The following is a 24,891-nucleotide window of genomic DNA, read 5'->3' as shown; positions in this document are numbered from 1 at the left end:
TTCAGGCAGATCACATTCTGCAGCACATGGCACTGCATAAACAAAGCCTGCAAACGTTTCACCATCATAAGGTATCACCATGAATGTCACAAGACGTACAGTATAGCTGAACAAGAGGAGAAAGTTTGTGCAGTGTACAGCCGTAGACACAGAGCAGTCAGCGCTCACAGCATGTGTTTATCTCTCAGTTAAACCTGCACTGACAGTGTCTCATAACTACATAATATGTGCTCCCTGTGTGTGTGAATGACAGCAGGTCATAGTTGCTAAAATATATAAAGTGATGTTGAAAGTCCACGGGCTTAACGTCTGCTGCAGCCACAGTGTCCTTTACTGTCAACGTGTCTCCCAAGCAAGGCACTGTAACCCTTCACCTGCCTGCTGTGTCTTATTAAAGCTGAATTTACATTCTCTGTGTCTGTGTAACAGTGAGGGTCCACTAATGTCAATTTTGAATTTGTTCATGTTTGCAAGGGGCTGGACTAGCATGTACCTGCATCCTGGATGTATTAAAATCAGGCCTGTCAAGCGATTTAAAAAAAAAAATCTAATTAATCACATGCTTGTGCATCAATTTTTGCTGTGGAAGTATTTAACAAATTTCAATTCAAATGAGTTTTGGCAGATGTGTTTGAGTAAAGCTGCTAGATTTTGGACACAATTGTCCCCCTGTCCTCTACCACCCAAACTGGTCTGCAGTCTATTGCAATCCATTGTTTCGGGGAGTTAGTTAGCTGGTAACAGGTAGACTCAGTTTGCCTCTGAACGCCTGGCTGAGTAATGCTTGACGAGGCTGGCTGCTAGCGCTAGCATCAGAGGCTGTGCTAGCTCAGACCTCGTGGTTCGTTGCTAAATGCTTTGCGTTGAGGTGATATTTCGGGCTTGAAGTTCTCCAGTGGTACAAAAATTCCTTCCTGCAGAAATTGCATGGAACAGTGCGCCTATCAACAGTTCCATTTGGGCATTTTTTGAATATAAATGTTCCGTTCATGGGGCCAAGCAGCGTTGTCTCGTCTGCCTCCATCATGTGACAAAGCCACTGTGGCCTTCAATAACGCTTGAGGTCACCAAAAAGGCCATTAATCAGCGTTAATTTTTTTAACGTGATATTTTTTCTGTCATTAATTAATTGAAATTAAAATGTTAGTTTGACAGCCCAATTTAAAATACATACAACAAAAGTGTGAATATGTCCGTTCTGTTCGTTCAGAGTACATCCTGCTCTTAGTCAGAATGGAGAAAGACTTTTTTGCAAACAAGATCAAATTTGACAGCTGGTTATGGTGCCAAAAGCGAGATTCAAACCTCTGTAGGCATCGATTAAATGTCTAAAGAGACTGAGCCTGTCATTGGGACACTGCAGTTCCAAGGGGGAAATGCTCAGCTGTGGCATGTACTACTTAGTTTGCTCACAATGTGTCCTGTAGCATATAAAAACACCTTATGGTCATTTTAACAAAGTTATAAACTAGATTTTCACTCGAGGGGGTCTTTAAGATGCTGCTGCTCAGGTGGTAGAGCGGATTGGTCATAATTTCTTATATTGGTGGTTAAAATCCAGTCTTCATGTCAGAGTGTTTGTGAGAAAGACACTGAATCCCAATTTGCTCCCAAAATGAGTGTGTATGGGAGGAGAAAATGTAAGATTGCCAGATTTATTGTGTCCTTTTTTTCCCGAAGTGTAGAACCTCTCAAACCCCTTTCTCCTTTGTGTCATGTGGCTCTTAAAACAAATTGTTAAACAATCATTTTACAAGTCAACAGAAAATTGATCCACAGCCTTCAAAAGGAAATCTAGACAGAATATTTCTAAATCACCACCATCACAAATGACATTCAATAAAGATCGCAAAGGTCACTGATAACCCAGCTGTTGATGTGAGCGTTGGCTGCTGCAGGGAGTCAAATTCTGCTGAGACTGTTTGTCAGTTATCAATCAGCCGACAGAAGAAGCCATTTGTGAAGCAAACTGGACAATCATTCTTTGGTTCCAGCCTCTCAAACGAGAACTTGCTGCCTTTCTTTGTTGTATATACAGTAGCTATAAATTGAATACTTTTCAGTTTCAAGCTGCTGGCTGGACAAAAAAAAGACATTTTAAGATGTCAGCTTGGGTTCTCAGTATTTTTCACTATTTTTTATCACTTAATTAGATACTTGCATTTATTTATTTACAGATAAACCTGTTAAAACAACTGTAAGATGCAGCCGTTAGTATCATTTCCAGCAACCTGTAGATGTCCCATCGTTTTAACCAAGGGTTGACGTGGGATGACCAGAGTTGAAATGCCATTCCCATTCATTTGAATGTGGGTAGTGCGTCCAGGCTGTGGCACACTGTCTTAAGTCTTTGTGTCTAATTTACATAACTTGATTCTTTGATATCATTGATTGAGTATTGGTAGAAAACAGATTTGATCATTGTGATTCAGCCTGCTTGGTTCTGGCCTGGTTTTGTCCTATTTGGCACCGTGTCTAGGTTAACCTCACTTGGGACTGTTACCATCTGTTAGCAGTTAGCTCAGTGTAAAGCAAATTAGGCTGGTTGACCGAGCTCATTCCACTGTTCTCCCTCTGTGTGTGTGTTTGTGTGCACCTGTGTGGTGTGTTTTGACAGCTGTCTCCTCCTCTATCTATGGATGTATATTGATGACAGAAGATTTGAGAGAGCACAAAACAAAATCTGAGTGCACAGGCACAGATTCGTAATTGCGTGCATTCCTGATCGCATGTGAGCTCGTTTCTGAGTCAGCTCTCTGGATTTCGGTCAGCTGTTGCAGCTTCCTGGTACTTATGGTCAACCGCTTTAGTCTAGCAAGGTGCAACAGGACACATCTGGACAACAGAGTTGGATTATATTTATAGCGAATAACTACTTTTAAATCATTTTGAAACTGATCGGGGATTGAAAAAAAAACGCCCTATCCCAGCTTTTATTTTGAAAGTAAAAGAAGGTGTCCAACAGGAACACCCTTCACTACCAGGTCAAAGTGAGCAGGTGACATTCTGTGTGTGTGTGTGTGTGTGTGTGTGTGTGTGTGTCAGAACTGGTCTGGTGGGTTTATGTGTGGATTTTGTGGTTGGTTGCCACGGTAATGCTCAAGTTCTCATCTTTCTGTGATCTGGGCAGTGGAAAACACTTTGTGTTTGAAGATTGTTTACCAGGATAAACAGACTGACAGGGGGACAGCTGGGATGCTAAAGCCTTGCTCAAAGGCATCTCAGTGGTGATACAGTACACCCCTAACGTGGGAGTTTCTCTATGTGAACATGCCAGAACCTATTTCAGTGTCTGCTGGCTTTCGGCTGTAGTTTATCAGTGAGTATGCCTTATTGACTCTGAAAGTGTCCTCATTGTGTGTCAGCACGGTATCATTGGTACTTGAACTCACCCAGAACCATATTGCACCTAAAAAATGCCAAACAGGTAAACTACTGAAATTAAAGAGAAATTCCTAATCGGTGTCTCCTAATACCTCTTTCTATTGGACTGTACAGCCCTCAAGTGTAACACATATTCAGTGGGTGTTGGCCTCCATCAGGGTTATCCTTTGTCACCCATTCCTTTTGTAATTTTCATGGACGGGATCTTAAGGCACAGCTGGGGGGAGGAAAGTGTCCGGTTTGACCCCCAGCATGCACTGTGGTGGTTTCCAGCCAAGTGCAAAGTGGTCAGGATTAAAGTCAGTACCTTCAAGTCTGAGGTTCGAGCACCTGATCAGATGGCCTCTTAAACACCTTCCGTCAGAGGTGCGTCCATGCACGTGCAACTGGCAGGAGGCTCCAGGGTAGACTCAAAACACATTGGAGGGATTATATATCTCATCGAAACCTGGAATGCCTCAGGATCTTTGGTCAACCTGCTTCCCCCACAACTTGGCCCTGGATAAGCACGTGAAAATAGATGGATGAATAACTAAATATCATTGAATAAACATGCTCACAAGCAGCTAACTACAGATATTATGTTATTTAATTATTTTTAGGGACAATGCACATTGGCCAACATCACTGCAAACATGCCAGTGTTAAACAAAATGCTAATTTTCAACTGTTTTCCCCTGTCCTGATGTGAAATTAGCCATTAAAAACAGCAGTGACTATCACAGCACTTTGTAATTTAGATATACACTGATCAGCCAAATCATTCAAACCACTGACAGGTGAAGTGAATAACTTTGATAATTTTGTTCCAATGCATTGTTCTGCTGGGAAACCTTTGGTTCTGGTATTGATGTGGATACCACCTGACATGTTCCACCCACTCAAACACCGTTGCAGACCAAATACCCTCCCTCATGGCAGCAGTACTCCCCAATGGCAGTGGCCCCCAGCAGAAAAAAGCAGCATGCCGCACTACAGAAACACTTGAGAAATGACCTGAGGAGCGTGACATAAAGCTCAAGGTGTCGACCTGGCCTCTTAATTTCCCAGGTCCCAATCTGCTCAAGGATTCTTGTGATGTGCCGGTACCCCAGATGTACCGCTAATCCAAGGTGGGGCCTCCTTGGATCGGACTTGGCTCTGACCTGTGGAGACATGGACACAGGATCTCTGGGAGTGTCCTGCGGTGTCTGGCACCAGTGCATTGGCAACAGATCCATTTAGTCCAGTGGGTTGTGAGGTGGGTTAATGGCACGTGCCACAGATGCTCATTCAGATTGGGATGTGGAGAATTTGGAGGCCAGGTTGACACTTTGAGGTCTTTGTCACATTCCTTGGGCCATTCATGAGTCATGTTTGCAGTTTGAGTGGGTGGAACATGTCAGGTGGTATCCAGATGAATGCCAGAACCAAAGGTTTCCCAACAGAACAATGCATTGGAACAAAATAATCAAAGTTATTCACTTCACCTGTCAGTGGCTTTAATGTTTTGGCTGATAGGTGTATATATATGTTGTTGCACTGCTGGTCAAAAATGAAGTCTCTGAGCTCCAGCAGTGATGATGATATTTTGTTTTTCATGACATGAATGTTCTGTCCAGTCCTTGTAATCCACCTTTATCTGAAGCCCTTTGTTGGTATGAGTGACTTCAGCCTCTGGTGACGACTCCGATAATTCACTGAATAGGATACAGACCAGTTAGCTGGAGAAGAGATGACAAACTCGTCCCTCTTGATTTTAATCTCATTACATCAAGTTTTTTTGCATCCTACAAAGTCACATCTTTGGTGTGTAAGAAGTAGCATAAACTGTAAATTGTGCAAATATCTTGCACGTTTGGAATTAATCTGGAAATTAAAAAGCTATTTCAGTGGCTGTTTGAAAGATATATTCGTGTGCTTTATCTCTTATATAATCAGTTTTTCAAAGTGCCAAATTTCAGCACCATCTGTCGAGCCACGAGAGCATTGATTGCCTGATACAGATCAACTCCTGATCAATCCGAGCGTCCGTAAATAGCCGTTGTGAGGCGTCAGTGTGTCTCTCTGTCTCTCTCTCTCTGCTTTTCACTGCTGCTGCTGATCTAAGTTCTTTTGTCTGGCTGTGTGTTTGTGTGTTTTGGGTTACCCAAGCTTGAGTTTGCATCAAATTAAATCTCATGTGATGACTTCATTCTGTTATATTTCAGTAAACAGAGACGAAGGCTCGACACTGTCTGATAGCTCTGATTGCTCTCTGCTCCCATCCCTCCCTCCTTCTGTCCCTGTGATGCGTTTTAGGGTTTCTCCTCTCTAAATCTTGTCCTCTTTTTTTCCTCCTGTTCACACAAATAGTTTAACTCAAAGACTTCGGTTTGTAGGTTCACCCTTCAGAATTAGAGTGCAAAAGTTTTGCCATATTTCTGGCTCCTGCTTCTCTAGAGCACAGACTGTGATTGCACTGACAGAATGTACTTGTAGCACTCAAACACAGATATCTTGTATCTGTAGATGACTGCAGGCATCGGTGATAATGTTTAGGAGTGATGATAAGAACAGCATCAGAGCTAAAGACTTGACATAAATCTCGTCACAATCAGCTGATTTTGAAAGCAGGTTCCTCTTGTCTCGTTCTCTGGTGATTCCTCATGACTGGTTTCCCCGGCAACCGAGGAACAGTTGACGTCTTTGGCATCATGGGGCTTTCAAAGCACACAGACAGAAACACATGCGCGCGCTCACACACACACACACACACACACAGATCACAAGACGGCCCACTGAGTGCTGACTAGTTATAATGGAGGTTTCTTAAGGTCAACTCTGTGTGTGTGTGTGTGTGTGTGTGTGTGTGTGTGTGTGTGTTTCGGATTGCAGAGGCAAGGAGACGGTTGCTCCGTCCTGATTGACTGGTCAACTGGTCAGTTAATCAATAGCTGGATCAATACACAGAGAGACAAAGAGTGAAGGAGTGAGTTTAGGGCTGTTACTGTTACAGACCAGAGATGTTGCCGTGGTGACCAGTCTAGTTGTGATGCAGGATAAGGGGCAGTGTGGAAGTTTAAAGACTGGTACTTGTTGTCCATTCTTTGGCGGCTCAACTTCTCTCCTCGCCTCAGGCGTCTCTCTTTCGCGTGTGTCACAGTAGCAGAGAAGAAGAGCTGCTATGGGAGCTGGGATGTACAAGCCTGGAGCAAGTGGGTTAAAAAAATGTGTCTGTTCAGGGGCTTTGATGCTGGAAATAGGACAGTGGCATGAAGTGTCGTGGGCGGCGCGACCACGACCGGCAATGCGCGTCTAGCTGCCACTGGTGTGGGGTTGATCAGTAAAAATAACAGCACCAGCTGTTTGGACGCACGCCTTTTGGCGGCAGTGTGTTTTGGCCTTTATACTGGTCTATGATTTTCTGTTTCACTTCAAATATTACTTCAGTTTTCCCGTTTGTTTATGAAATATTAAACAGAATATTGTGTTTCTATTGCATCTAAAGTTTTGAGGACAAAAATCAAATACCTGGCAGAGTAGTTAAAAGGATTTTAATGCAGTATAACATTTCAAGTAGTGGACAGTGGCATGTTTGTGTCTTTTTATTACCATTTTTCATGTGCATGCTTATTTATTTTTGCCTGAAAGTACTGAAACTGAGGATACATTTGTCAGATATTTTGGTAATTAGACAACCACACTGTTAAGATTATTTTTGAAGAAGATATCTGTGTCTTTGGGAGGGATTGTCATCCAATATAGGGCAAATTTAAGGGCCCCTGCCCCCTCAATGGTTGATCATTCTGGTTCATAAAACCACGTTCAAACACGCTGTCATACATGTCAACATGAAGGAAAAAAATTAATTTAATCAAAAGTGACGAGGTCACAAAGTGATATATTTCTGTTTGAAGAAGAAGATTTGATTCAGAAGAAGAGGAAACACTGAAAACTTATCGTTGTGGAGTCTTTGAGAAATCAGCAGGAATTAATACACACACACTCTCCTCTCTCTGTCAAACTTTTCTAAAAGGGCCACATTATGAGCCATGAGGAGGAGAGTGAAGCTGGAAAATCTGGGTTTAGTAGGAGGGTGAACAGTTCTCTCTCTGTCTCTCTGGCGTTGTGTCGTTGGAAAACGGAGGGAAATTATAAATGACTGGAGCAGCTTTTTATTTTCCTCCTCTTCTTTTTCCACCCTGAGGAGCTGATGACTGATTTTAGTCGAATCATTCACATTTCATATCATCATCACATTTTACACAATAGTTTAGTCTACTTTACAAGAATAAGTGTCTAACTTGATCCAAAACATTGAAACTCAGATATTTTTTAACATGTTATGCGGCCCAAGGTTTGTGCACACCCCTCAGTTCCTAATGAAGGGCCAAACACTAATGTTACAGCATACAATGACATTTTAGACAACAGTTTGAGGAAGGTCCTCTCCTGTTTAAACATGTCAGTGTCCCTGTGCACAAAAACAGGCCCATAAAGAACATTTCTTCCCAGTTTGGTGTGGAAGAACTTGACTAGGCTGCACAGACCTCTGACCTCAACCCATCCAACACCTCAGGGATGAACTGGAATACCGACTGAAGCCAGACCTTATCACCCAACATCAGTGTTCGACCTCACTGATGCTCTTATGGCTGAATGGGAGCAATCCCTTGTAGCAGGTTCCAAAATCTGGTGGAAAGACTTCTGAGAAGAGTGGAGACTGTTATGGCAGCAGAGTAAATGTACTCTGTGGAGATTTTGACCACTAGTAGCACCATGGGGCAGTGGCTTGGGGAGTGGGTCCCTTTCTTGTTTGTATTTTGTGCACAAGCTTGTGGAAGCCCATGTACGATCACGCAGGTGACATGCTGCACATTTATGCTAATGGTTTAATGCGGTCAATCTTGCTACTCATCTGTTTCGCATATGCACTATGCATATCGTCCATCACACTGCTGAGCTACTTTAGTAAGCTGTCCTGCATATCGGCCATTTTATTTTATTTTATTCCTCAAACAGCTGTGCAGTATCTTTGTTTTTCAGAGCCATCTCCAATCTGCATTCTTTTCGTCTGAACTACGGAGCGGTCTCATGTCTGTCATTCACTTATTTCAGGTAACCAGGTCACAGCACCTGAGCAGTAACGACAGCTACATAATCCCAGTGTCAGGACAGATGCAGGTGTGAGAAAAAACTACCTGGGCCAACCTGGAAAAGTGCAAAAAGCTTACAAGAGGAGAAAAGAGTGTAAATATATTTAAAGTTCTTTGTGCTGGTGTGGCAAAGTCCACCTGCAAGTTTGCAAACGTGATGGACACAAAAAAAAATCTGCTTTGCAAATGTTTCATAAGGAAGTAAATGCAGTTGCACAACACGAATTTTGTGACTCAACAATACACGCAATGTGTTTCATTGTGAAACAATAAATTTTAATAGAGCTTTCAGGCATCTGCATACTTCTTTACCACATAGTGTTCGTACAGGTGACTCCACACACTCAGAATCTCCATCTTACTTGATCGAATGTCACACTATTCTTTGATCCTAGGCCAATAATCCCCAACTAATAGTTGATCTAATGTATTCAGAGCTTCGAATCAACAGCACATTAACACCAGAACAAGAAAAAAAATGTGAGAATCAGAAACGAACTCACTCCCCCACTGAGTTTGTCTGATCTTGTCAGGTTGCATTTTTGTGAAGTCATCTCCAATCAGCTCTGAGCCCTATTAGACATGTCTAAACACAAACGGTGCAAACACCTTCAGAGTTTAACACCTGGCTCTGTCGCACGCTGTAATTCATGTGTTGCTTAAAGAACACTTACACCATTAAACAGGACTGGGCAGTGTACTGAGATACTAAAGATTTTGAAATATAACATGCAGAACAGTATCAGTGCAGTTTCAAATGAAAACCATCAGATACGTGTTACACCTGGAAATCAAAGGATACTTATTGTTGTAGTTGGACTTTCTGTATTGTAGTTGTAGTTTTATTGACAGAGATGGTGACAGTTTTGGTGTCACCATGCTGGGGACATCAGTGAAAGTTATTTGGAAAAGAAAATGAAAGGTAACAGTGAAATTAGTACCCCTGCTGTCTGCCGTAAACATCACAGTTTTTGGACCAGCTTTACTGGCAAGCATTATTGCTAACATTTCATTTGTGCTTTTCTTCACTTTGACCTGAAACTGAAATAATGTTATGTTTTATTTTAACTTGTTAAAGCTGGCTTTTAAACCAGACAGGATTTGAAGGCACAGTTCACCTCAAAATCAAAGATACATACATTTATCTCTTACCTGTAGTGCTGTTTATCAGTCTAGATTGTTTTGATGTGAGTTGCCGAGTGTTGGAGATATCAGCTGTAGAGATGTCTGCGTTCTCTTCAACATAATGGAACTAGATGGCACTCGGCTTGTACCAGAGTGCCAAAAATACATTTAAAAAATGCACTCACCAACCATATCACCCCGCAGAAGAAAGTGTGCATCTGCTGCTAGCTCACCTAGCACCAATGAACAAGCTAACGTCACAGCTCAGCCGAGGAGGACGGCAATTATGTTTACATCTTGATGTGTCATTAGCACGAGCCTCTCATCCATGAGGACTGATATGGTTGGCGGGTGTAGTTTGGTAGAGAAAAGTTCCTACATAAAACTGCTGTCTGTGGATTATCTTGAGTTACCAGGTCATGATTTGTGGAAAGAGATGTTGCTGTTGAGATTTTGAAATATGTTTTTTGGCACGTTGAGCACCACAAGCCAAGTGCCATAGAGTCAGACGTTGCGCTAGACTTTTTCGTCGCCGGTCATTTTGACCAACAGGGTCATAAAAATCCGGTCATTTTAATTTTCCTTTAAGATATTCAAAGATATTTAGTTTTCATTCGTTTGTTTTTAATAAATTCAACAAGCAAGTTATAAAGTATGCATTAATAAGGACATGAACGAAAAGATGAACAGACATCCACACACCCGTGCCATTCTGGACACACTGGACGCGGAACCGAAGCGCAGCGCCCAGCAGCGGAGGTAGTTTTCAGTCGGCGCCCATGTTAACCTATCTGACTGTCCACACAGGCCGCTGAGCAGAGCGGAGCGCCCGCGGAGGCAGCGCTTCAGTTCGGTGCCGGGTCTATTTTTCACGCGAGCCGTGAGCCACGAGCGCTTCTGTCAAGCTGGATAGGGCAGATCGTACCAAACAGGAAGTCGGACACAGAAAAGATGAGAGAATCCGGCCAATTTTCAAAATAAAATAACAGCACGCACTGTGGAACGTGAGGAGAAAATACAGTGTTTATAATTTAAAATAACACAACAGTGCATAACCGAACACATTTTTCAATACCATAATCACTTCATTACAATTTTAATTTTGTGTCACAGAGCCTACAGGCATAACTACATAAATAAAATGGTCAGAACAATATGCCCTATTCATTCAGTGTTTATCCAACACGCTTAATACATGGACATGCAATGACAAATTGTTATTAACTTATTACGTTATAAAAAACGATTGAAATATGGACTTACCCATGTTTAAAATGACCTGTTGAAATGAAAAACGAGTAATCACGGGAACAGACGAGTGGAGCCGATGTTTAACCGGCGTGGAGAGCGCAGGAGAAATGCGCTGCCTGTGTGGACAGTCAAGCGGACTTCCACGGCACTACGCGTCTGGTGTGTCCAGAGCTCAGCAACGCTACATGAAGCAGATGAATGACTTTTTCTCTACAGTGTGAAAACGGCAGCCACTGACTGTGCACTCCGCCGCCATGTGGGCAGGGGTGGTAATTGCAACCGGTCAAAATGGCCGACGGCCTTCAGATTTTCCGGTCATTGCTGTAAAAAAACGGTCAATGACCGAGAATATCCAGTTAACGCGACCCATTGAGTTCCTTTTTATTTGTGAAAAGGCAGACATCACTACAACCTTATTTCCAACACTTGGCAACTCACGCCAAATCAATCTTGACTTATACATAGCGCTAATGCTGAGAGGAAAATATGTATTTTTGATTTGGGAGCCAGCTCGTGAAACCCATGTTGTCATGGCTGATATCTCCAACACTCGAGCTCACATGAAAACAATCTAGTCTGATAACTAGTGCAACAGGTATTAAGAAAAAAAGAGGATGTTTGAGGTGAACTATCCCTTTAAGACACAGACACACTCACACAGTCCATCTAAACATTGCATGTCAGACTTTTGAAACATCTACTTTAGCAGCATTAAGATAATTTCAGTGTCACTGCTGCGGTTCCTCGAGACTTTAATGTTCTCTGAGCTCAGAGCTGCAACAGGGAGGGAAAGGCAAATAAAGCAAACACACCTCGCCACACCTTTTAACGTTTAACCCACGCCTCATACCTGAGCGCCTGTGTGTGTGCGTGTGGGTGCACCCGCCCTCTGCAACGTTGTGTGTACATGTGGCTGATAAATAATGTTGTGTTTCATAGCTGTCGCGGTAGAACGGAGGAGGAGAGGAAGGAGGCAGAGAGGGAAGGATGGAGAGCGAGAGAGAGAGAGGCGGGAGGACGGGTAGAGGACAATGAGGGAAAGACGGATAAGAAACAGAGGAAGGAGAGAGGGAAGAGTGGAGGTTAATGGAGGCTAGATGACACACAGGAAGGATTGAAGGAATGAGTGCTCTACATGAATGTCAAGTGTGTACAGTCCAGGTTTCAGTCTGACATAACTTCCTGTTAGTGCTGGAGCTGTTTGAATAAAGTGATCTTTTCACTGTGATTGTTCTTTTTTTTTTGTCTTCTTTTTTTTTATGTAACTCAGCTGTGACTCAGCGTTGCAGCCTGTGTGTGTGTGTGTGTGTGTGTGTGTGTGTGTGTGTGTGTGTGTGTGTGTGTGTGTGTGTGAGAGACTGCCTGCTTCCTTCTGGTGCAGCTCTCAGATTTTGATATTCAAATGACATGAAATGAGTCAGCGTGAACTCACAGTTCAGACTCTTCAGTGTAAAGCTGCTGTGTCACTTTGTTCCATCGCAGGATCGAGCTGAGTGATAAAAACAAACTTTATGTTTGACTCAGTACGATAATCAAGAGGACAGAAAGTTACCGGTCTAAGCCTCTGACTCCGGTTGTTTTCATGATTAATCATTCAATTGTTAACTCATCACAATTTGCCAGAGCTCGTGCTGAGGTCATTGTCTTGCTTTGTTTTGTGGGACCAAGAGTCCAAACCCCAAATATATTTGGGCCACAGTGATTATAAAACCGAGAAAAGCAGGAAATCCTCACGTGTGTTTCTGAAACCACAGAATGTTCAGCACTTGTGCTTGAAATGTGACTGAAACAATAAGGTGATAATCAGAATAGTTGCAGAATTTCCTATTGACTGACTCATCGATTACCCAACTCATAGCTTCAGGTGTAATCCAGTCTCATATGACAATATCAATATACTCTCAGCATTATCACGTGGTTAAGTAGGTAGGGTTGTATCAGACCTTTTTTGTATAAGAAAACAGACAGTATAAAAGCACTGACAAACACTTTTTTTTATTTTTGTTATTATCACTTTATGATCATAATGTTTTCTGCAGTGTGTCTTGCATCCTAAGGCATAGGCTGGGCCTCATGCAACGACATTCTTTTTAATTTCTCGCGTGTTTTCTCTTAATTTCCTGTCAAAAGAAAGAATAAGAGAAGTCACCTCCAGATGCACCAAACATTCTTAACCTCCCGAATCTGCTCTCACCCAGGTGCGCTGAATGATCAATCCCATTTGATCATAGGTCACATATTAGCCTAGGTACAGCTCTCAGTTAAGAATCAGAATCTTTATTGTCATTGTACAAGTACAACAGTTTTGTTACAGGAAAATCAAAAACCTAACAATGGTACATCATTTGCTGCTGTGCTGTCAGTTTCAGAGACACACACTATGGATTAGGGCTGTACCCAACTCAGTGTTATGTCAGTCAGATAAGATTTAGCTGTTCAATATAAATATTCACTATTCGTAGCTTTTTTGACATGAAGAGTTTGAATGTTTGAACGGGGGTCAGCGGGACGTTCAGTGTGACAGTAACATTCAGGTAATATAGTAGACAAGCTAACTATGGTAACAATGGTTTGGAAATAGGCAACAGCATTTATTGCCGACACGAGATACCAAACAAAAGCCAGAGACTGTATCGTATTAAGTTGCCGTGAGCTGTAAATTCACCACTTCAAGTATGTAAGCACAAGGCAGAAGATTACGTTATCTCGGACCCTGAGCAGGCAGCTGCCTCTGTGTCTGCAGCTGTCTGTACCAGAAAGCAAAAACCAAAACATCCACAGCAGTACAATGCACACTGACTGAATCTCAGTCGCCTTTCAGGGGGCAGCCAGACTACAGATACTTTTTACACACGTCTAAACAGTGCCACGAAACTGACCTCCTTGAGCTCCCCTAGTTTTGCGGCACTGCTACTCAGCTAAACTATCACCAGAGGCCGGTCTGCCTTGAGCCACTGTGATGCTAAGGTGTAGTGATCTGTGCCGATACTTATGAAGGTAATTAAATAATAACACGGAGGCTCTGTTGTCTAAACCAAGACAGCAAACTCTTTAGTCATCCCACAATGTCAACGACAGCATAATACAGCTCACTCCATCCATTCTTACCTTTCACAATAAAAGCCCTAGACATATACACTGCTTACCAGAGGGAACTTATTCACATGCTGAGGCTGTAGTGATGTTCAATATAGTAAAATAATTTTTTAAGGTTTGTATTAAACGTAACTTATTATCTCAGTGAAATGTACTAAAATAAATATATATGTGACACAGAAATGCATTTTATTATTTTTGCTGATAAAAAATTATGCTTGGCCAGCTGATTTTTTTTATCCAACAGTCCATTTGACCGGTGAGAAATAATTGTTTTCGGAAACTGCTCGTGGACTCAAATGAATTTTGATTTTCCTTTTAAATTTACAAGGTTTTTTCATAGAATTTGAAATAATTAGATTATTTGCAAAATATATACCAAGTATGGTGTGTGTGTGTGTGTGTGTGTGTGTGTGTGTGTGTTTGAGACAGAAAGAGGTCAATTTAACAGGAAGTGTTGTGTCCACACACAGACTGGGTGCCACAAAGAAACCATTATGATGGGCCTGACTGTGTGTGTGTGTGTGTGTGTGTGTGTGTGTGTGTGTGTGTGTGTGTGTGTGTGTGTGTGTGTGCGTGACAGTAGACCCACTGTGGAAGTTCAGCAGCTCAATCCGTCGTCTTGTGTCTGTGTCAACATTTATGTTTCCTCTGAAATGCTGCACAAATCTGAATAAATGTTCTAAAAGTCGGGAAAACAAAATGTAAATCACAGTTTATTTCCAGCAGCTTTATATGAATCATCTTCTGTTACATTAGTTAACGTTCAACATCAACATCCATAGTTTAAAAAAGTTTCTGTTCTCCTGTAAAACATATTGTTACTGCTTACGACTCAGGTTGTACAATAAACCAAACTTAGACCTAAATTTTCTCATCACAATTTTTCAATTCGATAAAGACGAATCATGCACTAATGTATTAAAAAGTAAGTATTGCTATATTTAAAGCTATCAAGGTAAATCTGATTTATAGGGAGTATCGCCCAGCCCTGCCTCTGACTTAATGTGGCATTTATTTTACATCCATTAATTAATTTGGAGCTTTATGTCACAGTAGGTGGCATTAATATACTGTGAGTGCAGAGCTGGAAATATGACAAGAACTTAGTGTTAAAAAAAGATCCTGAAATATCATAATTTGTTAAGGTTTTCTTCACTATTAATTAATCACATTTTTTATTTGCAGACGCACAAACTTTACCACAAAAGTCAAGTGTAAAAACTTGTTTTTAATGTCTCATGCATGGATTCAAAAATGTTTAGCACAGTATGAGGATTGAAATGTGTGAGTGTGTCTGCGTGTGCATGAGAGAGAAAGAGGTGATCAGCATTGTTGCGTCTGTATGATTGTGTGCGGAGGTGCTGTCGTGTGTTTGGTTTAAAAATCCCTGGCATTGTGTGTTTGTACACATGATCTATCACTGCCTCATTAAGTGGCATTAGACGGATATTATGGAGGACTACTGTCGTAAGAGTGTGTGTGTGTGTGTGTGTGTGTGTGTGTGTGTGTGTGTGTGAGTGAAAGAGAGAGAAACCTGATATCGTCACATTCAGCTCCCAGAGCCTAATTGTGAAAGGAGGTAGTTTCTGCCTTACATAATTCATTAACAAAATGAGACGCACACACACACACACACACCAATCATTTCAACACGTTACAACACTCGTCGTAAGACTTTAATCAGATGGATTTTCCTCAGTACCACTTGATGAAGCAATTATAGCCACACACACACACACACACACACACACACACACACAGACACACTGCTCAGCTTTCCTGCGGTACATCAACTCTTTATTTAACAGTCTTCAGTTTCCTGTTTAATGTTGATTGTAAGAGAAATATATCACTCTAAATGATTGAGACGTTGCCTCAGGCTCTCTCTGTTTCACGACAGTTTCTATACGTTATCAGCTGGCATTTTATTTCGTAGTTTCAGTACCCCAGACTCTGATTTTGAAACATTTTTTGTTTTCAACCCTGTCAGCTTCCTTTCAAAATAAAACTAATCTGATGTTGTTTTGCCTTCCAGGTGCCACCAAGGAGATTGGCTCAGCGCTAACCAGGATGTGTATGAGACACCGCAGCATCGAGTCCAAGTTGAAACTGTTCACCACGTAAGACACGAAACACACACTCTCACACTCACACACAGAGTAGTATCACTTGTGTTATTTACCAGATAGGGAGGAGGGCAGGTGAGGGTGTGATTGATGGTGTGATGACAGCTCTGATCAGACAGTGTGGGAACTAGACTAATTACTCTCAACTGACATATGCTCATATAGATGTGTGTGTGTGTGTGTGTGTGTGAGTGAGAGAGAGAGAGAGAGAAAGAGAGAGAGAGGTTTCTGTCATTGCTGTCTGCTGTCATTAGAGAAGCCATCAGTCAGATGATTCACACACACATGCACACACATATGTCTTGTAGCTCTCGGGTTAAATAATGTTGGTCCATTCATGGATGACAATAGGGTTTTGTCTTTGTTACAGTCTTCATTTTTTACAGTTTTTGTCTCTTAACTCAACACAACACCACACAGCTTTACATTAACGGGGCTATAATCACTATTTTGTGTGTAATAACAAAGAATCAGATGAAAGCGTGAAAGGCGTCGCTTGTAGGAATGTATCTACAGAGAATTATCAGCTGACTCTGCAGCTCCGCTTGGCTTTATGGAGCTTTATAGAGAGGTTCAACTAATGTTTATTTGGCCGACCGACAGTGTTACTCTTGGTTCAATCTCACTGTTCTCATGGTGTTATTTTTTAGAGAGAAATCTCTACAAACCCACTGTACACAACCTGCTTGGCAGCAAACACCACACAGACACAGAAAGACAGAATGAGACTAGCTGGTGAACATAGTGGAGCATTTAGCAGCTAAATAGACAAGTGTTTCCCTCAGCCCAACAACAGAGCCAAGGGTGCTTTCACAACTACCCTGTTGGGTTCAGTTCAATCGAACTCAAGTTCATTTGCCCTTTAAGTGCGGTTCATTTGGGCAGGTGTGAACACAGCAATCACACTCAGGTGTGCACCAAAACAACCGAACTCTGGTGCGGTTGGTTTGTGGTGAGAAGGTGTTCCGACCTGGATGTGAAGCAACTGCAGTCACATGACACATTGTTTGGGTTTAACATGAGCATGTTACAGTCCTGGAGGATTATTAATGTGCACCTCCTCCTGTACTGCCTTAATATGCACATTCAGCACATCCAATGCATCAAAACATTGTTTTCTAGTTGGAGCCGCGCCTCGTTTTCAAACTGTATGCTTTGACTAAAATGAACAATGACAGCAATATAGTCCACGATGAGCAGCGCTAAAATCAACCTGCGTAGTTGTCCCTCCATTGTGACATTAGAAAGTGTCACATTTATCTTGCAAGTGTACTCTTCTTCAACGTTTGCTTTACTTCCTGGATTTTTCCCACATGGAAATTCTGACCAATCAAGAGCAGCTTTCTCACACAAGGCATTTGATCTGGTCCTCTTGTAAATGCTGCCGTGAGAACACGAACCAACTCTAGGCAATTATACAACTTTGGAACAACATGAGTCCCTGATTCAGACCAAAGGAGACCACTCTAGGTTATGAAAGGATACTGTCCCACCAGTTCCTCTCTTGTTGCGGATGTGTCCTGCCGCCAAATTATCTTCACTGAGTCTTAAGTAAAGGTTTGAATGAATGAATGAAAAATAATTATGGAAATCCAACCTACCAATCTCAGACTCACTTAAAGGCAATTAAGTTTTTTTTGTTTTTAGGATTAATTCAAGTAAAACTCATTTAAACACAATGATTAAATGAGACTTTACATCTCTTTCTTTTAGAGCTCTCTCAGAGGGTCTCGTCACTCCGCTGGAGTTGAAGATGGAGGAGTGGAAAAAAGTGGCCAGTCAGCTGGACAAGGACCATGCTAAAGGTATGCTAAATTGCAAACACACACAGACCTGCACAGACATAAACTCTCCCTCACTGCCGGTTTCCTCTTATTGTTTAGAGTACAAAAAGGCTAGAGCGGACATCAAGAAGAAATCATCAGACACCATCAAACTGCAGAAGAAGGTGAAGAAAGGTAAGAACAACAAATGTCTGCATCACATCCATCAGGTTTTCAGCAGCACTGAAATAAACACTGCAACAATAAAATCCTCTGTCAAGTTACATTATCACACAGTCAAAAGCAAAAATAAGGTTAGCATTAATGCTTTTACTTGAGTGGTGACGCAGCAGACATCAGAGCTTGTTTACTTCAGAGGAAGAAGGCACTTGCTGAATATGAGAACCGTCTTTCACAGAGTGAGATAATCCGTCACAGTAAACATGAGGAGTCTGTTTGATCCTGCCCTCACTGTGCTGAGATAAGTGTTTTCTGATCTCTGCTGCTGTTACGCTACGCTCTGCCTTCTGTCAGTCACCTGACACCCTGAGGGAAGAAATAATCCCTCTTAAACATGTTTTCTCTAAAATAAGCTGCAGCCTTCCATGTTTTATTTAGTCTGGTTAAACACCGCGAAAGTGGGTAATTTTGTCTTGCTGGGTTTTGACAGATCACCTCAAACTCAGAGATCAAAATCTAAACTTACCTTGCTGATCTTTACCTGGGACTTGTTAGCATTAACTCAGGACTTGTTGGACTTGACTTGTACTTCTTTAGTTTGACTTAGGGTTTACCTATCTTAATTTGGGACTTGTTAGATCCTTTTAGGTCTTCACTTGGGACTTGATGGTCTTGAATTGGAACTTGTTGGACATGATTTGTACTGCTTGGACTTGACTTATGACTGACCCTTTTTGTTAGTCTTAACTTGGGACTTCTTCCTCTTGCTCTTAAAATCTCTGAACCCATCAGCTACCAATCAGAGAAGATTTAGCCTTTTTGGGCAACAGCTAGTATTTTGGGGGTTTTGGTGGAGCCAATGGATGTTCGAATAACAGATATCCGGGCTAAGACTTCCTCCTCCATGCACCAGTCATTGTTTGCATTCCAGTTAGCATCTTGAGAAGCAAGAATGTAGTTGGAGTTAATCGATATAAGATTGTCAGTATATTGTATTTCGACCAATGCGTTCCGCCTCTTTTGCTCTCCACCCTTACTGTTAACCTGCATGCAACTAAAGCCTGCTCAGATTTTGCTGGTTAATAATACTCTAGGTTTACAGACGGAAACCAGGATGTTTCTGATACCAAAATCTTGTTCTGTTACTTAGAGATTCTGCATACATGTGCAGATATCTGTTTATAGACATAACTTGACTTGGGGCTTGTTGGTCTTAAAGTTGGAATAAAGTAAAATCTGAGATTTACATCTTAACATATTGTATATGTGAGAAAACACTTGTTGAAAACGTGAAAAGACTGGGAACTGTGTGGCACATTCGGCGTACACGCCCCCAGTGTCTCAGAGCAGAGAACACTGCCTATTGTTTCATGATATTGAAATGTAATTTCATGTGCTTGGTGACTTTTTTAATCATTCAAATTTGGCTTGGTGCTTAATAACACTTTTTTCTGTGGCATGACATAGTTTTGCTTTACCCGGACTTTAATAGTGCGTGAACTACAAACGGAAACCAGGATGCTTCTGATAGCCCAAATGTTATCCCATTGCTTACAGATACTGCATTCATATACAGATATCTGTTTATAGAAATTACTTGTTGATCTTCAATACGATACGATACTATACGGTATACTTTATTATCCCCATAGGGAAATTTTTCTTGGACTCAGGAGCTGTACAGTATTTCTGCCTTGCAATAATAGTCCAGAAGAAATTCAGCATACACCGTAAAAAAATTAATAAAAAAAAACACATACTACACAAAACAGTATTGCACATCAGCCATTCATGAGTACAGCTGGTTAAAAATTAAAATACCACTTAATTAAAAAGGGATTGACATTCATCTGTCCAAGTTTTTAAAGTAAAAGATGGGGCAGAAGTTTATTAAAGGCAGAGCTAAAATCAATAAATAAGAGACATATATAGGCCTTTGGGTCCTCCACGTGCTCAAGGGTCAAGTGAGTAATGCCATTAAAAGCGTCCTCAATACACCTGCAGCCAATGATTTTCATTTGTCAGCACAGAGCGGCAGACAGACAAATGATGCAGAGAAAAACAAACTTCAGGACTTAGTCTTGCTCTGGGAGTTGTTCGACTTAACGCTGAACTTCATAGCAGACACTTGAGACTACTTTGTGACTCATAAAACAATGACTTCATCCCACCTGTGTTATTTGAACAGTTTCCAGAAGGTTGTCGTGTTTATCTCTCTCGTCATTGTGTAGGTGTCACTATTTTATCTTGTTAAATGAGGGACTCTCAACTCTCAACACATTAGACTGAGTTTGGTTTGGTTTTTACATCTGAAATCTGCACTGGAGCTGCTGATTCCTGAGTATTTCTTATTTTGAATGTCTAAATTTACTCAGTTCAGGCTGAGCGGTTGCTGTGCTGTGAGGCCTGCACTGACTTCAAGCCTGTCGGTCGGCGTGTTGCCACGGCAACCCAGACAGACTGCCAGGCAGTCACCTGGGCCACACCCTGTGCCCTGCTATCAAAGGGACACACCCTGTGGTTGCCATGGCTGCACCTGGCCTCCCCACCATCCCATAATCAAAGAGACTGAAGGTTCGCCAGGAACGACTGCAGATGGACTGTAATGGTGGAAATAGAACAGAAACGCCCAGAACACGTGCGCAGACACACCACAATCAAAATGAAACCTCGAGGCCTTTGTACAAATACCCTCTCTGTCGTCCCTCTCAACAAATCCAATACGCAAATGCACAGACACAGAAATAGCCCGTACACACACACACACACACACACACACACACACACATACACTGAGTCTCAGTGCAGACCCGCCCATGGTAAACAGAGTGATGTCTGATGTGGCTTTAACATCTCTGAACATGTTTTCTGCTACGTGCCTTATTTTTTTTTCTTTCTGCTTTCCATCTCTTTTTCTACAACATTTATTTTTCTCCTTCAGTTCAGTCACAATACTTTTTTTGCGCTTTAGCATTAAATCACAAGAACAGTTAGTGATCAGAAAAAAGTTATAACATTTGATGGAAAAATTTGGTTTAGTTCAACTTATTATTTTCATAGTTTTGGCTTTCTCTTGGTTAAGAGATAAAACTGTAGTCAGGACTTAAATTGACTGATCTTAAGCATCTACCCTTAACGTCTGCTGCTGCTATGTGGGACAAGTTTCATTTAACAGTAGCCTATGTTAGAAGTAAAACAAAATGTCTGACAGGTGAAAAAATACAAGCATTTAGACAATCTGACAGGATGGAAACAAGCCAGCAGTTTATCCAGATGGTCCAAGCTACTTTGGAAGTGGGAGCATCTGACTTTTTGGTCAATTTTTTTTATTGTTTGATTAAATTTGCCTAAGCAGATCTCAGCTATTAACTTGGTGAGCACAATATTATCATCACTCATATAAATAATGGACAAAACTACAAAAATAAAAGCTGTATTAACCGGAATAATCCGAGTCGAATAGCTATCTGATTATCATCTGTGTTCTCTGTATGAGGACTGTGAGGCTCAGAGAGACAACAAGTAAACAAGTAAGCAGAAGAAATTCAAACACACAGCCACAGCTTCACATGTTGTCACCACGTAATGACACAGCATGCACACACACACACGCACAAGAACGCAACATTTTCCTGCATACTGTACCAAAATGGTTTCTGTACACTCACCAATCAGGGCTTCACGTTATAATTATCTCTGCTGTACAGTGCTGTGTGTGTGTGTGTGTGGCTGTGTTTAGACACCATATAATAAGGACTAAACTGCTGTAGCTGTTGTTGGTAGGAGAAAACTACTCAAAGCAAAGGTCCAGTTATTTTCAGGGACTCTTTGTTAACTTTTGTTTTAGCTGTTTTAAATATTGTTTTCTATTCAGTCTGCAGCTCTTACATTACGCTCCACCAGTTTCACTTACTTAAACTATGTTTAGCTCTCTAGTTTTCTTTGTCTCGCGTCTCAAGGCCATCTTTTCTCAGTTCACTTTAGTTCATTCTCCTTTGTTTGGTTTGTTCAAAAACACATCGTGTAATAGAGAGTGTTTGAATGAAAAGAAAAACTTTATAACAGTAAACATCTGTTTCATCAGTAATCACTCCATATGATCCTGTGTGTGTGTGTGTGTGTCTGTGTGTGTTTGCTCTGTCATTATGTGGTGTGTAACCACTTCAGATATCTCCAACTGCCTAGAGAGAGAGAGAGAGGCAGATGAGAGAAGAGTCGAGGAAATTGAAAGACAGACATAAGGATGCTGTTTGTTATCCCATTCTTCTTCACACACATACACTCAGGTTGCTACTTTATCCAAAAATTAAGGTTTGAATGCGACTCGTGTACCACAAATGTATGTAAACACTGACCTCTGGTCACTGAAATGAATGGACTTGCAAGAACACACATGCTGCCCCAGTCCCTGTAGTGATTGTCTCATTATGACATGTTCCCCTCGCAGTCTTTTCATAATAATTTCTCTCGCCTTAATGTTGGTGTTATATGAAGGATTACACTAAACTAGACTAGGAGTAGGACAAAGGGAAGTAGAACTGCAAGTAGTAGTATTAGGACAAAAGAGTAGTGGGACTAGGAATAGAAGTAGGACTAAGAATGGAACTAGTAGAACTATGAGTAGTAGGACTAGGAAAAGGACTAGTAGGCCAAGGAATAATAGTAGGAGGAATAGGAGGGGTTGTAAGATAAGGAGTAGGAGTAGTATGACTAGGAGTAGGAGTAATATGACTAGACGTAGCAGTAGGAGTACAAGTAGTAGGACGACCAGGAGTCGTAGTAGGACTAGAAATATGACTAGTAGGATTATTAGTAGTAATAAGAGTAGGAGTAGTACCAAGACTAGGAATAGGAGTAGTATGATTAGGTGTGGAAGTGGTAGGAGTAGAGGTAGAAGGACAAGGAGTAGTACTATGAGTGGCAAGACTAGGAGTAACAGTAGTAGAGTAGTAGTAAGACTAGAAATAGGAGCAGTACAATTAGGTGTAGTAGTACTTGTAGGACTAGGAGTTGCAAGACTAGGAGTAATAGTAGTAGGAGTAGTAGTAAGACTAGAAATAGGAGTAGTATGATTAGGTTTGGGAGTGGTAGGAGTAGAGGTAGCAGGACTAGGACTAGTCATAGTGGGAGTAGTAGTAAGACTAGAAATAATAGTAGTACAATTAGGTGTAGTCGTATGAGTAGTGGTATTAGGACAAGGAGTAGTAGGACTAGAAGACGGAATTGTAGGACTAGGAGTAGCAGTAGGACTTGTAGAACCATGCTTAGGGGTAGAACTACAAGTAGGAGTCGTAGTAGACTATTATGGCTTGGAATAGAAGAGAAGAAGAGTCATGTTCAGGTTCTAGTTTTGGCAGCACCAGTCGAGTTTTGTGGTGATTGTGGGAAACATGAGCAGAGGATGAAACTCTTAAAGATGGCCGCTGACCTTCCCCTCCATGTACAGAAAAGACGAGGGAGGACAAGACAAGGTTAAAGGGAGGGGTTGGAGTCATCCTCTCTATGACTCCACAGCGGTCACTGCGGTTAGAAAGATAGGAGGAGGAACATCGAGGGAGAGGAAGAGGAGAGAGGTTAGTAAAGAGCAAACAAAGAGACAAGCAAATGTTTATGGTGACAGAGACAATAAAAATGGGAATCCCCAACTCCGAGCAGAGAGAAGAGGAGGTTAAAGATGGACGGATGATGTAATTATCTATTTCTCAAGTGGTTGCATTAAAGAACGGGGGGGGAGTGCAGGAGGAGGAGGAGGAAAGGGATGATGTCATGTGCCTTTCAAGCAGAGAGAGATGAAAAACAGAGAAAGCGTTCCCATGGATCCTTGAAATCCTTGAAAGTTTTGAATTAAAGGGACAACAAGGCCTTGGAAGTTTTTTGAAATGGACATAAATGGACATGGGTCATTGAAAGTGCTTGAATTCATATATTTGGTCCAAGAAAAGAAGAGAGATGGAGGTTCTTTTGATATCATCTGCCATCACTGTAACACAGCAGAGACGTGTTCACACTCTGAAGCCCCTCTGTCTTGATTCAAGTCTCAAACTGTGCCGTGTTGGGTCCTTGAGTTTGAGGCAAATGGGCCTGAAAGTCCTGGAAAAGTTCTTGAATTTAATGTTTTAGGTGTGTGAACTGTGCAGAGAGGAAAAGGGGAAGAGATGAATGAGACAGATGCAGTGTTGAACACAGAATAGAGAGGGTAGAGGAGGATGAGGAGAAGTTGAGAGGTAGCACTTGAATGAGTAAAAGGAGAAATGAGAGAAGTTAAAGTATAAAGAAGTTGAGGGAGAAAGAGTTTGGAAGATAGGGAAATAAGAAAGGTTTTTGTTTTTTTTTTGCATAGAGCTTCATTGTGTCTCAACTCGCTTCAGAAACACATTGATCACCTGAACTGACCTACCTGGCCCACCTGTCTGACATTGATGACATCATCAGTGTGTGATGCAGATGGTCTAGACGGTTGGATGAATAAGCGTTTGAAATCAGCAGTTTAAACATTAAGACTGCTGAGAATGAATCATCATAATTAAGAACATGCTGTATATTGCAGACATCAGCAGACGGCACATTGGTCATGTGCACATGTGTCAGTACAGACTGTTTACCATCATCTGTTACCTCATGAAGATGACCAACAGATGTCTAGAAGAAAGACATGTACAAACTGTGTAGAAAGGGTTAAAATGGGAGATGGTGATCGGGGGATAGAGGTCTTAACAGCCTTTTTAGGATAAAATTCCCTTTTTGTGAAGACCTGGAGTATAAAGCTTTAGTCTGCAGCGGTGTTTGAGTGGGTGGAACATGTCAGGTGGTAGTGGCTTTAATGTTTTGGCTGATTGGTGTATGTGC

The 24,891-nt window shown here is 41.5% G+C and overlaps 1 protein-coding gene across 2 annotated transcripts in view; it reads left to right on the top strand.

Annotated features, from left to right (window-relative positions):
* The window catches only part of mtss1 (MTSS I-BAR domain containing 1), a 74,540-nt gene that overhangs the window by 30,573 nt on the left and 19,076 nt on the right, over nucleotides 1-24,891 (top strand). For both annotated transcript variants that reach the window (XM_049578298.1, XM_049578289.1), the window contains exons 4-6: nucleotides 16,012-16,096; nucleotides 17,816-17,907; nucleotides 17,986-18,060. In XM_049578298.1, the coding sequence (XP_049434255.1) occupies nucleotides 16,012-16,096; nucleotides 17,816-17,907; nucleotides 17,986-18,060 (252 nt within the window). The remainder of the gene's footprint in view (nucleotides 1-16,011; nucleotides 16,097-17,815; nucleotides 17,908-17,985; nucleotides 18,061-24,891) is intronic.

The sequence above is a fragment of the Epinephelus fuscoguttatus genome, linkage group LG1 (genome assembly GCF_011397635.1).
Source record: "Epinephelus fuscoguttatus linkage group LG1, E.fuscoguttatus.final_Chr_v1".
NCBI lineage: Eukaryota > Metazoa > Chordata > Actinopteri > Perciformes > Serranidae > Epinephelus > Epinephelus fuscoguttatus.
The sequence above is the reverse complement of the archived record's forward strand: the minus strand, read 5'-3'. Positions and strand labels throughout refer to the sequence as shown.